We start from the raw sequence: 15,527 nt of genomic DNA, 5'->3' as shown, positions 1-15,527 counted from the left end.
GAGTGCTCCCAGATGTGCCTGCTGAAGCTGTGCCTTTCCCCACCCCTCCAGCCGCAGTGGGGGTGACAGGAGCTGTCCCAGCTGCGTTCCGCTGCCGCCCCGGCTGTCTGCAGGAGGTAGTTCTGGCATTCCCATCCCAGCCATCCCAACCCAATCCCAAATTCTAGCACTTCTTCGCTATCTACTTTTTTTTTTTTTTTTTTTTTTTTTTTTTCTTCATTTTAAAAAGTACAAAGTATATGCTCCAAAAAGAGGGACTAAAAATGGGGGGTTATTCCTCAGTTGGCTACTGCACCGAACTACTCAGGGAAGGTCCAACTACCACCTCCAAAGGCAAAGGGAAGGTAAAAACTGGAGCAAGAAAACTCCTACCATTGAGTGGTTTTATTCTGATTGATTCGCTCCCGGCTTCATTCACACGGATCAATATTTCCTGTAATAAGTTACGGGGCAGCTGCGGCCGTAGCCACCAGGAATCCCTCTGGACACGGCTGCCATTCCTGCGCCCAGCACGCCCCTCTCCTCCTGCTCTGCTCCAAGCACTGGTTTGGCATCTCCTCTCGGTGCTCTGCTCTCTCCGGAGAGCCCGGAGCAGGCACGGCCCAAAGCTCAGCTCCTGTCCTGGAACCTGGATTATTTCACCCTTCCCAGAGGAGCCCGAGCTCAAAGCACCAAGAGGAAGGAAACCAGCATGGAGCTCTGCGAGGCAAGCAGGCCAAGGGGTAAAGGACTTCCCACCAGCAACATGGAGGCACTCCTGGCATCCCAATCTCCAGCTTTCCCCAGGGAATGCCGAGTTCTGCCGTGTGTTCTCTGGTGGGGAGCGGGGAACGTCGTCGTGCCAATCACACGCATGAGACTGGGAGGGGAGGGGAAAACCTCCCCGGGGAACAGAAGGGAACTGAGAAATTCTCTTTTGGTCACCACTATGTTGCTGTGGAAGTTCCTTCCTCCTTCCTTGGCTGCTTAGGGAGCGGCTGAGGCTGGTGGGGCTCCGGCCGGAGGCGGCGTCACTCCTTCCGCGGGGGGCGGCGGCTGCGCCGGACCAGGATCTGCGGGGAGACRAGGGGGACAGTGAGGGGACAGGGAGGGACATGAGGGGACAGAGAGGGATGGCAGGAGGGGCTGGACATGGAGAAGGGACACAACGTCTGTGCCTGGGTGTCTCCAGGCCACGGGAGAGCCTGTCTGAGGGGAATTCCCGCCAGGACCGTCTCATGGCAGCTCCTGAAGTTCTGTGCACCTTTAATGCACTTTTCCACCACCCAGCACCACATGGACTCGGTGAAAAAGGGAAACATTCCCGTATTTCTACAGACAAGGTGCTGAGGATGTGGCTCAGCAGCTGGCAGATCTATGCCAAGCAACTTCCAGAGCTGGAATTGGCATCTCTCACCTCCCAGCTCTGCGCTCAAGCCCAAATTACGGCTCTTTTCTGTTTCAAATAGACGGAACAATAGGTTTGATATAAACAGAGGCTGCTCCTCCCTCTGAAGGATGGATGTAGGTTAAAGCAGAGGAATGCAGTGAGCAGGAGGGAAGGAAGGAGGGGTACAAAGGGCCAGCCTCGTGCCCAGAGAGGAGATGCTAATGGAACATGACTGACTTGTTCAGTAGGGGAGGAAAAAAGGAGAAATTAAGAGAAGGGAAGAGACTAAACAGCAATACAACCTGACATAAGATAATCCCAGTGGTAAAGGCTTAGGAAAAAGGACAGAAAACTAAGTAAAGCTGGGGGAGCAGAGGAACAGGAGTAATGCCCAAACAAAAATAGCACAGGCAGAGTTTTCCCGCTGGGGCTGGGAACGCCCGTGAGTCAGAGCTCGCAGCAGTTCCTGCAGCTGAAGCCAAACCAGACAGGCTTTTCCCAATTATTTCTTGGGAGAGGTTCTACAAGGGATCACGATTCCTGCCTGTCCGGTGACAGCCACACCAAGAGTTTTGGGGGTGAAGATTTCTGAGCAGCAGCTGGGCTAAGGCTGCAATTAATAATGGCAAATTTATTGAGGAATTCCTTATGGAGAATTCCTCAGTCATTCCTCCCTGTGCCAGCTTGTCTTCTGCCTTCTGGGCTTGGCCACACTCTCACACTCATTCAAGCAACTCCCACACTGTGGCTCCTGATCCAGCTGCTTTTTTGGCTGCCATAAATCAACTTCATTTTTAGAGGTGCAGATTTTATATTGGGAATGTTCATTACATGGTTTATCTTCTCCTTCCTAACCAAGACTTCCTTGCTCCAATTCCAGGATGCCAAGTTTTCAGTAAGGAATTGTTGAACTGGATCCTTCCCTGACCCCCACTATTTAGGAATTCAGTTAGTTCCTGACCCTCCACTAAGTCAGGAGAGGATTTGATCATCGCCACTGAGCCTCTGTATCATTATAAATAAAATAACGGATGTTATAAATAAAATAAAGGACARTGGGATGTGTTGGGATGCCCAGAGCGCTGAGGAGCACTTTAAGCTTCCAGCTCATCCCTGGCAGCGCTCTGGGGCTGGCAGCCTGCACAGACCCTGTTATTCCTGAGGGGAACATGACGTTTCCATGGAGYTGAGGAGCCCCCAGGACCAGCCCAGGGAGGTGCACTTACACAGGCCGTTGGGAGCTGCCAGCGGGACGCGCGGTCCGATGAGGTTCCCCGACATCGGGGACATCCCGGGCGGGGCGGCCCCGCCGGTGGGRTGCATGCTGGCTGTCACACTCGGCATCATCCGGCCTGCCAGGGGCTGCCCCGGGATCATGGAGCCGGGGCCCGGCATCTGACCTGTGGAGGAGGGGGAGACATGAGTGAGACCCTCGAGGCGGCGGGGAAAACCAGCAGCAAGCAGTTTGTGAGAGCGGCGGCCCCGTGCGTGCTCCAAACCGACAGAAAATGCCTCCTCATCCCCCAAAGCCAACACAGTCCCTCCCCTGCAGCCAAGGCCAGGGGCACTGGGAATCTCCTGGGAACATGGGCACAAGGGGCAAGTGGGAGGGAATGAAATCAAACCCACTGTGAACCCCTCCCAGGATATCCCATGGATCCAAGTGCTGGGAAACAAAYGGAGTAACAAGGAATCAAAGGAAGAGCACTTGCTGGAAAGGAGCAGCCACAAGGCCTCATGGATAACTTGAGTGGGGAACTGAAATCACACAGTTAAAACTGGGCTGCACTGGAATTTCTACTGTGATTCCCTGTTTTTGCTGTGAGGGAGGATTCCAACGCTCTTCCTGACAAACCAGCTCCATTGGAGATTTCCTGTTCCAGCTGCACTCGGCCTTGGACACCTCCAGCCTGGGGCTGATGCTCTAAAACCTCATTTGAGGGATGGCTCGGCAYAAAGCAATTCCCTTTCCTGTAACACACTTGCATGCAGGGACAGTATTAGAATGAGACAGGGATTGTAACAGCTCCTTCCACCCAGCCCCGGGCACGGGGGAAAGGAATGGGATGAACTCTGGATTTGGGATCGAGTCAACACCTGGGCACAAACACCCTTAACTCCTGAGGAGAATCTCCAGGGAAAGCTCAGAGCCCCTTCCAGGGCTAAAGGGACTGCAGGAGAGCTGGAGAGGTACTGGGGACAAGGGATGGAGGGACAGAACACAGGGAATGGCTTCCCACTGCCAGAGGGCAGGGATACTGGGAAACATCATCCACTTCCAACCTCCTAAAGACTCAGAGGTTTTGTAGCAGGAGAAGATATTCACAGCTACSAGGAGTGTTATTCACTGACAAAATTAAGGTTATTTAGGGAATAAAAATATAAAAACTGGAACAACACAGCTGTGTTTGAGAGGCCCAGGACAGCTGGGAGCTGAGAAATTCCCAGCCTGGGAGCAGCCACCTGACAGGAGCCTCAACAATGTAGCCATTCCTGAACACCACAGTCTTACGAGATTCTCTCTCACTAACCAAGTTATTAATATTAAAATCCCTCTTCTGAAACACCTGAAGCTGAATCAGACTTTACTACACACTGAGTGGCTTCAAGTGAAACTCCAGCACTGGGCAAGAATTCCTTCAGGGAAAGGCTGTCAAACCCAGAGGGACACGAAGATTCAAAGATGTTTTCTATGCAAATCAACCCCAGCTGAGCTAAAATCACCACTGAACAGAAACTGAACCTAGTTTATAAAATGACATTTCCTCATAAACTCAAAGTGTGCTCCTGGATCCCTGGAAGGTTCCAAGGCCAGGCTGGACAGTGGGGCTTGGAGCACCCTGGGACAGTGGAAGGTGCCCCTGCCCACAGCAGGAGTGGCACTACCATCACCCTTAAGGTCCCTTCCAAACCAAACCACAGGATTCTACAACTCCAAATCTCCCAGTGATGCTCACGGGGAAGCTCCCTCCTTCCAGGACCACGGAGTCTCCCAAGCTTTTTTCCCCGTTGAACCTTGGAGGTGGTTCAAAGCCAAGAGGGGCTKCCAGTTTGCTGAAGTTGTCCATAAGCTGAGAAGCTCCTCTTTGTGTGGGTCTGGCTGCCCATTTTTTCCCTTCCTCACAGGGGATGCAACATTTTAACCTCAAAATAAGCTTAGGGAGCTGGCTGAGGAACAATCCCATCCCATCCCAGCTCCAAAATGCCCAAGCTGAGAGCACCCAAGCAYTGAACCCATCCAGAGTAGGATTAACCAAAGGGAAAACACCGCTGCCACCACAGCAGAAGTAAAGCTCTGTTTCGACAGAGATGGTTTTTTTCCAAGAGAAAGCGCTCCAAGACAGCGGCTCAAGCAGAAAATGTGGAAGTGTGACCTACATAGGGGGGAGAGCTCAGGAACAGCAGCGGCGGGAAGAGCTCCAGCCCAGAGGTTCAACACAAGGGATTGAACAGAATGAAAAGCCCTCAGACAGAGGGGTTGGGCAGCGCCCCCAGCCAGGGCTCCAGAGCCTTCCGGTGCTACAGCAGCCTCACATTCCAGGGAAACGGGGGAGGAAGCGCCTTTAGAGGCTCCCCAAAGTATTTATCTCCATTAAAAAGCCTCTCCTCTATYAAATCAGCACTTGAGGAGCACTGGGCTGATAAGCAGCCAGAGGAGTTTGTTTTAATGCATGAGGCTTGGAGCTGATCCAAATTCTCCGGCACCTGTCCCCTCCAGCCTTAGCAGAGAAAAGCGGAGGGCAGAGCCAGCGCTCCGTGCAGGAGCAGCCTTGGGCAGCCAGTGCTCAGGAGGGTGCGGAGCAGCTCCGCGGGACCAGCCTGGCTGACACCCTGCTCTCGGGGAGCTGCTTCCCAGCCCGGACGTGAAGAGGCAGAGAACAGCTCCAGGGAATGCCTGCTGGCACTCCAAGGTGTGCTCCTTCCCACTGGGAACRGGTTTCACAGGCTCTGGGGATCCTSGAATGGTTTGGGTTGGAAGGGACCTGGAGCTCATCTCGTTCCACCCCCTGCATCCCACGGGCAGGGATATTCCAGCAGTAAATGCATCCTTCCCTCCCCCTCCCTCCCCCCAGCCAGGCACTGTGAATAATTAACCACAATAACTCATTTGGCCTCGTGTCTCGGGGAAGAAGAGGCAGAATTTCCACTTCACTGGCAGCAGCACTTCTGCCCCTCCCTGCGAGCGCCGGGGCTGGACACCTCCAGAGCCGGAACGATGCCCGGTTGGCTCCAGGATCACCATTCCGTGCCTCCAGGGAAGCACGTAGGACACAGGAACACCTCGTGGGGAAGCTGCTGCTGCTCTTACCCTCCCAGAGGAAAGGATCCTCGGCCCACCATCCCAGGGAGCAGCTCTGTGCCAGGGGAGGGCACGGGAGGGGCAGTGCAGACCTCCACAGAAGCCACTGTCCCGGCTTCACTGATTTACTGCTTGATTCTACAATTTTATAACACATAAAATATTTACTCCTTGTGTTCACTATTCCAGCCCCAAACACCTCTTGCCTGGGGCAAATTTTCAAAGAGCCAAACTGCACCAGAGAGAGCCCAACGCGGTATCACTGTTCCTGTGTCACCAACCCCCCTCACACCTTCAATCCCAAATTACACCTGGGTCACAACATCGTGGATCAGCTCCAACCCCATCCACCACCCCATGACCTGGATTTCCTTTCATCTCACTGCTCCCTGCATTGCCCCAGCAAGTTCTGTACATTTGATGGAGAAACAGGAAGCACTGACAACTGCTAGGAAATATTTACCTCAAGGAAGTGAACTCAAAATCCTTATCTACAACCAAAACCACCCCCTGGAATCGTCACCACACCAATAAGGAAGCAAATAGCATCCAGGAACTGAATTTAAACCCACAAATAACAAAATGCTCAGTAGCTGAGAATCCAGGATYCCAAAATTCCTGACAAAGKTTTTKTTTTTTTTTTGTTAGTATTTCAACCACTGACAGAAAATGAGGTAAAATGTATCAAGGAAAAGACTATTAAAGTTGCTTATCCAGCTGTGGTGGGAATAGTGTCCTGCCCTCCTCATTCCATTCCTGCCTTAGGTCAGAAATGATTTGCCAGGTGAAAATCCCACCTGAAGAAGAGTCAATAATGACAGCGGCTAATTCCCAGCTATCTCTCTTGCTCAGAGACTTTCCAGAAGTTTCTCATATTCCACACCACGAGTATCACCTGAACCAGGAGTTCTCATTCCACTGATTACCAGCCCAGCGTTCAAAGAGAAATCAATAAAGTGCCAAAAGTGGTAACACAGGAAGAAACTGGGCATTTTATTTCCCATTATAATGACAAGGTGCAGCTTCTCACAGAGAAACTGGGATCCAATTTTGTTTTCCTATTTAAAAAGTTTTCATTCCAGGGCAAAGGGGAGAACAAAATAAACTCAGGGAAAATGAATTCTACAGTCCAGCAGAGCCAGATGTGGCCATGCCGAGGAGAAGTGGGTGACCCTTGGCTGGAGGTGCTCTCCAGATGGCTCCAGCCCAACTCTCCACTGGAGATGTTCTYGCCACCATGCCCAGACTGACATCTAAGCTAAAAACCGTATTTCTGGGAAAAGCCTCACTTTGAACTTCTAGTTAAGAGACTGACTTAACTGCTTCTGCCCCCGAGCCCAGATAAGCTATGAGCAGCAATTTCTCATCCTCTCTTCCCTCTCCAAATGCCACCTCAGATCCTTTCCTCCCTGTGCTCCCCACCGTCCCTTCAGCTCTCGTCAATCACTGCAAGGCCACCGACGTCGCGATCTGTTCACGGTCTGCTGAACCCACGGTTGCACTTTCAGCCACTATTGAGGTCACAAACCTGTCTGAAACACCAGTGAGCACCAAGGTAGAGTCTGCAGTGAAACCCAGGCAGCTGAGCAGAACTGGGCAGGTATTCCTAGCCCCGCTGCCTCTCTGGTGCTTCTGGATCAGTGCCAGGGGTTTGGGATTTCCTGCCCGGGCCGTTTCTTCTGCCCATCCCTGGCAGTGTCCAAGGCCAGGCTGGACAGGGCTTGGAGCCACCTGGGACAGTGGGAAGTGTCCCTGCCACGGCAGGGGGTGGCACTGGGTGATTCTCAAGGTCCGGCCCAAACCATTCCAGGTCTCAATGATCTCCTCACACCCTCCAAATTTTGGGATCTCCACCAAGGCTGCAGGAGACTCAGGGGCAGAGCTGATGAGGGAACTCACAGGTGTGGGGTCAACAAGGTGAAGTTCACCGATTTGTCATTTCCTCCCCCTGCCCCCAGGTCAGAGTAACTCTACTGTGCAGCCAGAGAGCTTTGGCACCCGTGGACTCCCCAGGCATTCCTAACAAAGTTCCACTGAAAACTGAAGGAAATGAGACTCTTCTGCTTTCTAGGCAAGATCAACTGGGCTGTGGCTGAAGACACAGAATGGTTCGCTCCAAACTCTTAGTGGGCCCCGACTTCTTCCCTTTACCAAAGCATCCAACGAGAGAACTGTCAGAGGAGGAGAGAGGGAAGATCCTGGTCCTGGGGGTGGATGGAACGAGACAGCTCTGGCTGCTGCTGGGGGAGCCAGGAGTGTTGAGCCTCAGCCAGGGCTCTGCCGCCCTYAGGCAGGGGAGGTGCTGCTGGAAAAGTCAATCTATCGACCAGCTTTAATCAAATCTGAAAGAGAGATGTTCTGACTAATTACCAGACCCACATTCCTGCGACAAGCTCCCGGARGGATGGCTGGCAATGCAGAGAGCCTGGATGGTGTGAGGGGCTGCAGYAATGCAGGGCTGTGTGAACCAAGGATGTGAGAACATCGGCACCCAGGACTGACCAGTGAATAAATGCAACGGGGCCTTCCATCCCGTCCCCCTGCTGGCCTCCACGGCAGCGTGGAAYGGAGAGCTGGGTGTGGATGGGCCAGCATTCCCTCCTTCACTCTGCTCCCTATCCCAGGTTATTCCTTCATGGCCACGTGCRCAGCCCCAAGCTGTCCAACCCCACAACAGACACACTGAGTCAGGGTGTTAAATCTGAGTCTAAAACCACACCGCGTTTTAGCACACTYCTAGTCCATCTCCAGCAAAAAAACCAAACCAGCTCCCAAACGGTCCCAGGGATTTTTGTCCATAGGAAACCCAGGAATTCCCTGAGCCTTAAAAACAGAGTGAGCCTGAACCTCAGCAAACAACTTTTCCCTCCCTGCCCTGCCACCAGTACTCTGCACCTGCTGAGGGAATCCACTTTGAGTACTCTGCAGATCCAGTTGGATTAGATGGCTCTCATTTTCCTGGTCACCTGCAAATCCTGCTGTTCTCCTGTGCCCTTCTGTTCCTTCCCAAACCAAACACTTTTTATCTGCTCCTGCAGCTCCTTGTTGCCACATTCTATTTGGATTATGATATCCAAACTTTCCAGCTTCTTCAGCAGCTGCCTAAGAAAAATCTTCCCTAAAATTTTTGGCTAGTAACTGCTCAGGTCTTCTTCTAGAGTCGGTTTTGGTCAAGCAGTTGAAAATTGCCAACAGGTCCTCTTTGGCTGTGTCCAATCCCACAGACAGGTTCCCATGTGGCTGACACTGTTGTTTGATTTTCAGTTACCTTTAGCAAGTGAAGCTGCCAATTCCCATCACCACCTGATCATCCCACCCCTGGGAATCAGGAGTATCCACCCCTGCAGACACCCAACCCTGAGCAGGACAAGTTCCCTGCCAGAGGGAGAGGATGTGCTGGAGACTTCAGGTGACCCCTCTGGCATCAAACACATCCAGGTAGGACACAGGAGCCTCTCACAGTCACCTCCTGGCAAAGGAAGTTCCCTAAGGAGCTTCCTGCCTCTGCCAATTGTCCCAGTCCTTTCCCTTAATTTCTGCAGATGGTTTTGTGGGCCATGAGCTGGAGCATTTGAAGAGGGGTTGTGATGGAGTATCCACTCAAGACTACAGAGTAAAAACAAATCTAAGGAAGTACAAATAAAGTAAAAACATCAGGAAGTAAAAACATCAGGAAGGGATACCCGGGGCAGCTCCATTTTTTTACGTTACTTTAGAGCTGGACTATTTCAGGGACAGGGATTCCCAGCCCTCCTGGACAATCTGCTGATGATCCTCCCAGGGAAAAAGGTGTTTTCATGTGGTTGGAAGGAACTTCTCATGTTTGTGTCCACTGCCTCCCACCCTGGCACTGCTGGGGTGAGCCTGGCCCTCCCTATCCCCTACTTTTGGGGTTCACACCCTCCATAAGGCACCTCCTCCCCAAACTCATCTGGAATGGGGGTCAAAGCTCCAAAATGAAGCTGCAAATCAAGCAAAGCTCATCCCTCCAGCAAAAAATGTCAGACAGTGGCCCCATTATAAACCAGTAACCCAGAGCACCCATCACCCCCTGGGCAGCCTCCCCTGGCAGCTCCTCTCCCTCGGGGCTCACTCCTACAGGGATTCAGGGCAGGAATTCCCTGCTGCTGGCTCTTACCTGGCTGAGGCGGGTGAGGAGGTGGCATCTGGTGGTGCATCATGGGGTAGGGCGGGGGCTGCTGGTGGGGCAGCAGCCCTGGGTGTGCTGGTGCCCCCAGGGGGTTCATGCCAGGCCCGCTGGGGTGCTGGTGGGGCTGCTGGGGGTTCTGGCTGTGCTGCTGCTCCATTTGCTGGCGAGCCCTTAACTCGGCGTATTTGAGCTGCTCCATGTGGAAGTTCTGCCTCTCAGTCAGCAGCTGTTGCCTCTGCTGCTCCAGCTGTGCCAGAAACGGGACAAAAGGCAGAGGRAACTTAGGAATGATGTATTTCAAACGTGTTCCTGCAAATCAGACAGTGGGCTGGCTGGAAAGGAACCTCTCCTTCCAACCCCACCAACTCCAATTCAAACTGTCCTGTGGATGTTTGCAGCAGGTTCTGGGAAGGCTCTTTGGAGCTTTTTCCAGCTAGAACACGTAAACTCACCTTGTTCTGTCCTAAAACCTCCCACTAATACAACTTGTTACTCACAGAGCTCTGCACAGAGAACTCAGACATAACACARCTCTGGAAGAAACTGGGGGTTTTCTCTCCATCTTCTGCACATTGAAATGAGAGACAGCAGGAATCTCAAGGAGTTTTCTGGGTAAGCCCAGAGCAGAATGTGTGTGCAGCTGCAGGAACTCAGGCATCACAGGCAGGATCCTTCTCCATCCCTTGAGTGCAGGAACTGGATGCCAYGCAGACAGACACCAGTGATTTGCACTATTAAGAGCATTATGTAAAAAATCTCATGTCATTTAGGCCAATTAATGTAAAACAGACACTTGGATTAATTATAAAGTCATGTAGAGAGCAAGCCTGAGCAACCTGGTCTAGGGACTGKGTGGGACTGGRTGGTCCTGAAGRTCCTTCCCACCCAAAYCAGTCYGGGATTCCGTGAAAAGACAAAAAAGCTAYGGAAATCATGTTCTGCYATTGGGTATTTGTGTGATGGGTCAGTGTCCCGGGGCAGGAAGTGATATTTRACTAATTTAAGGAATATCAACACATTGCYCCATTATTGCTCTTGGACAGCCGCACTGGGGCTTGCGTGACTCGGTTACAAACACGCCGCGAGTGTTTTAAGGTAGACTCCGTAACTCAGCTGCAAAGCAGGTTGCCAAGGAGATTCTCACCTAGCACGAGTTCTCCAAAAATCCCAAAGCTCCCTCAGTGCTCGGTGCTGGCAGCCTGGCTGCTGACAAGGCAGGGATGGGAAGCGGGAAGGGAGCTCCACAGAGCAGGCATTCAGCAGCCCCAGATGGGCCGAGCTCATGAATTAAACATGCTGCTGGCCGGGGTGGAGCGACTGCTGTGGACCACAATGGCATTATTCATGCTGCCCTGGCTCCTTTCTCCTCGGACACTCTGATCCGCTCAGGGAAGCACCCGATAAATCCACCCCACGGGGAAATGGGGCGTGTGGGGAAACATTCCCGAGGTGGCAGACAGCTGCAAGAGGAATTCCTRCAAATGACCTCAAACAAAGGCTCAGGCAACACTTTTTTATTCCTTTGAGACCCTTTTGTGGCTCTGCTTTGCTCTCTTCCTGGCACCCCATCCCACTACAGTTTAAAAGTCTTTACAACGATCCCCGAACAGGAGTCAGTGCCTGAAAATTCACCTTGGAGTAAGGAAAACGGGGGAAACTTCCCTTCTACACATTGCCTATGCTTGCGATGAGGAAAGACGGTGGACAGAGGAAAAAAAAGGCACAGAAAGACAAGTTATAACAYGAACTGGTGCTAAAACTGAGCCAAGTTTAAGCTTGGGCTCTAGTACAGAGCCCAAACCCCCAGTTCCACACCAGGCTCTGTCACCACCTCGGAAACAACCCCCAGTGGTGTCCCAGACTGGCACCAAGCGCMTGCCAGTAACACATTTGCCAGTGGGAGCTCCAGCAGTAACTTGGAGCTGCTCTCCAGTATGCAGCACTGCGTTTACATACTGTTGTAAAGGTGATGCGCAAGGAGGGGCAACTACAAACTCTTAAAGTTCCCTCATAGACCACATCACTGAGCTACAGCCTCATCTCCAGCACACAACTTCCTTTCAGGAGGAATTCCTTCCTGGAAAGAGTGGTCAGGCCTCAGCAGGGGCTACCCAGGGAGGTTTGGTCCTTCCATCCAAAGAAGGACTGGATGTGGCATTGAGTGCTCTGGGCTGGGGACAGGGCACATTTTTGGCACTTCATTTTTGAATGACTGGGCATCAGGCACAGCTCGGGCTCAATGGTCCAGGAGGGCTTTTCCAACCTCAGGGATTTGGGCAGTGCACCCTGAACAGAACCAGCAAAGCTTCAGGTGCCATCAGAAATGCTGGGTGGGCGAAGCTCCACCACCAGGCCCCTGCTTTCCCACACTCAGCACCGRCAGCGCTGACGCTGCTCAGCTCAAACACAAATAAATGTGTTTTGCCTGAAATGTAACACCCTCCAGTCTGCAGCACYGATTCCTGTCAACACTTACCATCCTGCTCCTTCCCTGCAAGGAAAAGCCAGGGCAGCGGGAGCGACAGGCACAGTGTGCAATGGCAACAAGRAGGTTTTTCTGCTTTAATTATTCCACTAAATATCCACAATGACAGGTGAAAAGACCGAATTTAACCACCAGGAAGCCAAGGGGAAAATCTGTATGCACATTTTTAAAAARGGAAATGTCATATGCCTCAAAAGGGAGGAAAAAACCTCCCTGTCACTAATGGAATATATCCCCCAAAGAAAGAATCTGCAGGGAACCTTTCCAAAATAGTTGGGTCCATTTCCTGAGCTGCCAATCAAACACAAACTGAAATGGTGGAGGATGTGGAGCGATCCAGAAACTCCTGCTGACATCCTGCTCCAAGAGAAGTCCACATCTTGTCAAACCCCGTTGGTGTGATTAAGGGGAACTTTAGATTGGATGTCAGGAAGAGTTTCTGCACAGAGAGKGTGGTCAGGCTCCCCAGGGATGGGRCCATGGCATCAGGCCTGGCACAGTTCAGGCAATGTCTACACAATGCTCTTGGTCACAGGTTTAGTTTTAGGTGCTGTGAGGAGAAGGAGTTGGACCTGATGCCCTTTCCAACCTGAGATATGATTCCATTAATGCCAAATGGGGGTGCAATTCCWCTAAATTCACACAGAAAGGAAAATGTGGAAATCACTATAATTATGAATCAACATCTTCAACCCATCCAGAATAACTGCCTACTGACAGCAAAGCAGCTGCACAACAGAAAAATAAATTACAAATTGTCCACTCTGATAAAAATRAAGTTTTGAGTCACCTTTCAAGTAGCTGGAGCTCCAAAGCCTCTGGCATGAGACGTGACACAACAGCTCAAAATGCCTGAGTAATCCAGGCCCAGGCAGCATCTCTTCCATGTCCTRACCTCACTCCTCCCTTCCCCTCTACTGAAGCTGCTGCTGCCTTCCCAGCTCAGGCAAATCCATCATCATCATCACCATCACCACAAAGTGAGGCTGTTACTCCTGAGCACTCCCCCTCCACTTCCCATTTCCAGGGCTTTTCCAAGAGCTTCTCAGRATGCCCCCCAAAACCTGATTTACGTCCTTGGATCCAACTCTTCACCTRGGTGAGCGAGAAAATGCAGACAGGGCTGGTTTCCCTCCTTAGGGAAGGAAGAGTTCCACCCATTTCACTCTTTCCAGGGAAAAGCTGTTCTTAGGTCAGATACAATCCATATGAAAAGGCCACATAAAGGCTCAATTCCACATTCCTGCTTGGAGGAAGGATGAGGAAGCAGATCCAGGATACCCCCAGTGTGCTGCTTATGGAACATAGAAAACACTGGATGAAGGAGGAAAGGGCTCAATGCCACCATGGGAGGGAGTTATGGATTCCAGCTGAAGAAAAAGGACACAAAAAGGASCGGAACAGCTGCAGTTGCTGGCTTTCCAGGTGTTGGGCCACACAGATCTTTGCAGGGAGAGATTTAMTCCCAAATTCCCACTTACTGCCTCTTTCTCCCGGTCCATGATCGTTTCCAACTCCTCAAAGTGGCGAAGTTTTATCTCCAGCTTCTTCATCTGAGTTTCCACCAAAAGGGCCACCAGAGACTTGATCTTCCTCTCCTCCACAGCTGCCAGGTGCTGGGGATGAAACACAGGGGCTGTTCTGTGAAACTGGGCATAATAAACGGCTGSGAGAGAGGGAATCATTGAATTCCACCTGCATCCAGCTTCAGCCATCCTATTTTACTTCTGGACAGAAAACAGAATTTGATTGTAAATCTTATGCTGGGAACCAGAGGCCCTTGGAAGATTATTGAGCTTTTAATCAAATAAACAGGTGTGAAGGTGTGATATGAGAAGAGGATGCTYGGAGCAATGCAGCTCTGCCTCCCAGCCCTCCCAGCACTGGGCACAGGCAGCACTTCCAGAGGGAATGCAAATGAGGGAGAAGGGTCTGTTCAGTGGAGTCAGCTGTGGGTCATCCAAAGAGCTCCCAGCAGGATACACACAGGAGGCTGTGACCCAGAATGACCCCCAAAACAGGGAGATGGCACTGCCGTGTCTTTGCCATTAAAACAGTTTTTTCTCAAGTAAAAGACAAATGGGTTCTTTGTAAGGATTTAKCTTTATCCCATTTATATACACACATAAATAACACAGATCTATGTATATATATCTGATCCATGAGACAGACAGAGAAGCGTTTCACACTCTCACAGGGTGACAAGTGTGTTCATGATGACTTCCACCAGTTTTGGTTAAAAACCTGCTGTTCAGAACGAGAATACCCTGAGAATAAACTGGCATGGTCTGCTTGGGGGGCTGTGTTTTCACAGGCACAGATGTTTCCATGGTGCCCAAGCCTTCCTGACACATCCAAGGGCTGGGGGCAAGGAGGGCTGGGCTGTCAGAAGGGAAAGGTGAGGGCTGAGGAGAAGAGGAAAAAAGGAAAAGCAGGAGCTGATCCGGCTCCAGCTGCAAAGGGAGCTGGGCCCCAAACTGGCTGAGAACTGAGACAAACACCGAGCTGGAGGAAAGCAGCATTAAAACCTCCCTGGAACCCTGATCATGAACAGAATTTCTCAAACCATGTGATACCGTGCCATTTGACAGAGCTCACCTCCCTGACCACCAGTGGTGAAGGAGGGTTCAGTAAATGTGGGYAAATGGACTCATGACTCTCTAAAGTGAGTTTTAAATCAGGTCTGAGAGAACCAGAGTGACCCCAAGCTCATCCAAGATCACATCCCTGTGAAATTCCAGCAGCTGTTCCAAAACTGACTAAAGTGCTGCACACAAAATAATGAAACAATGCTGACAGAACAGAAAATTTCATGTCAAATAACACTGCTTAGTAAAAGGAACTATTTTTGTATTAAAATTCAGACTGGGAGAAGCACCTKGTAATACAATCTTGTGCCAGACATTTCACATGGGCAATTTTAACAGTGAAATGGGATTAACAYCAAATCAAAGCACATGATTAGGTAAGGACCAGGTCTCAAAATACAATTAGAAATGAAGTTATCCCTGAAGTTTTCCTGGAGAGACTCAAAGAGGCTGTTCCTCAGCCTGGCATTACCCAGGGCTTTCTGTGGGCCAAGGACAAATCCCTACAACTCCAGATGAGGAAAAATCAGAACACAAATTCAGTGGTAATTTGAAATGTGTGATAAACCCATCCTGGCCCAGCCTGGAGTCATAAATGAGCAAATGATCCTACAGGGCTTTTCCAACCCAAATGC

At 51.1% G+C, this 15,527-nt stretch overlaps 1 protein-coding gene across 1 annotated transcript in view; it reads right to left on the bottom strand.

Moving 5' to 3' along the window:
- Positions 1-219: 219 nt before the first annotated feature.
- SMARCC1 (SWI/SNF related, matrix associated, actin dependent regulator of chromatin subfamily c member 1) overlaps positions 220-15,527 on the bottom strand; it is a 59,032-nt gene continuing 43,724 nt past the window's right edge. The window contains exons 24-27 of the mRNA XM_057367892.1: positions 13,786-13,920; positions 9,808-10,066; positions 2,596-2,769; positions 220-1,052 (exon numbers count right to left, since the gene is read on the bottom strand). Of these exons, the coding sequence (XP_057223875.1) occupies positions 967-1,052; positions 2,596-2,769; positions 9,808-10,066; positions 13,786-13,920 (654 nt within the window). The 3' untranslated portion in view covers positions 220-966. The remainder of the gene's footprint in view (positions 1,053-2,595; positions 2,770-9,807; positions 10,067-13,785; positions 13,921-15,527) is intronic.

Source organism: Malurus melanocephalus, unplaced genomic scaffold (assembly GCF_030028575.1).
Source record: "Malurus melanocephalus ecotype Western Australia unplaced genomic scaffold, MMel_1.1 scaffold_86, whole genome shotgun sequence".
NCBI classification, from domain to species: domain Eukaryota; kingdom Metazoa; phylum Chordata; class Aves; order Passeriformes; family Maluridae; genus Malurus; species Malurus melanocephalus.
Note: the sequence above shows the minus strand (reverse complement) of the source record. Positions and strands in the feature narration are given on the sequence as shown.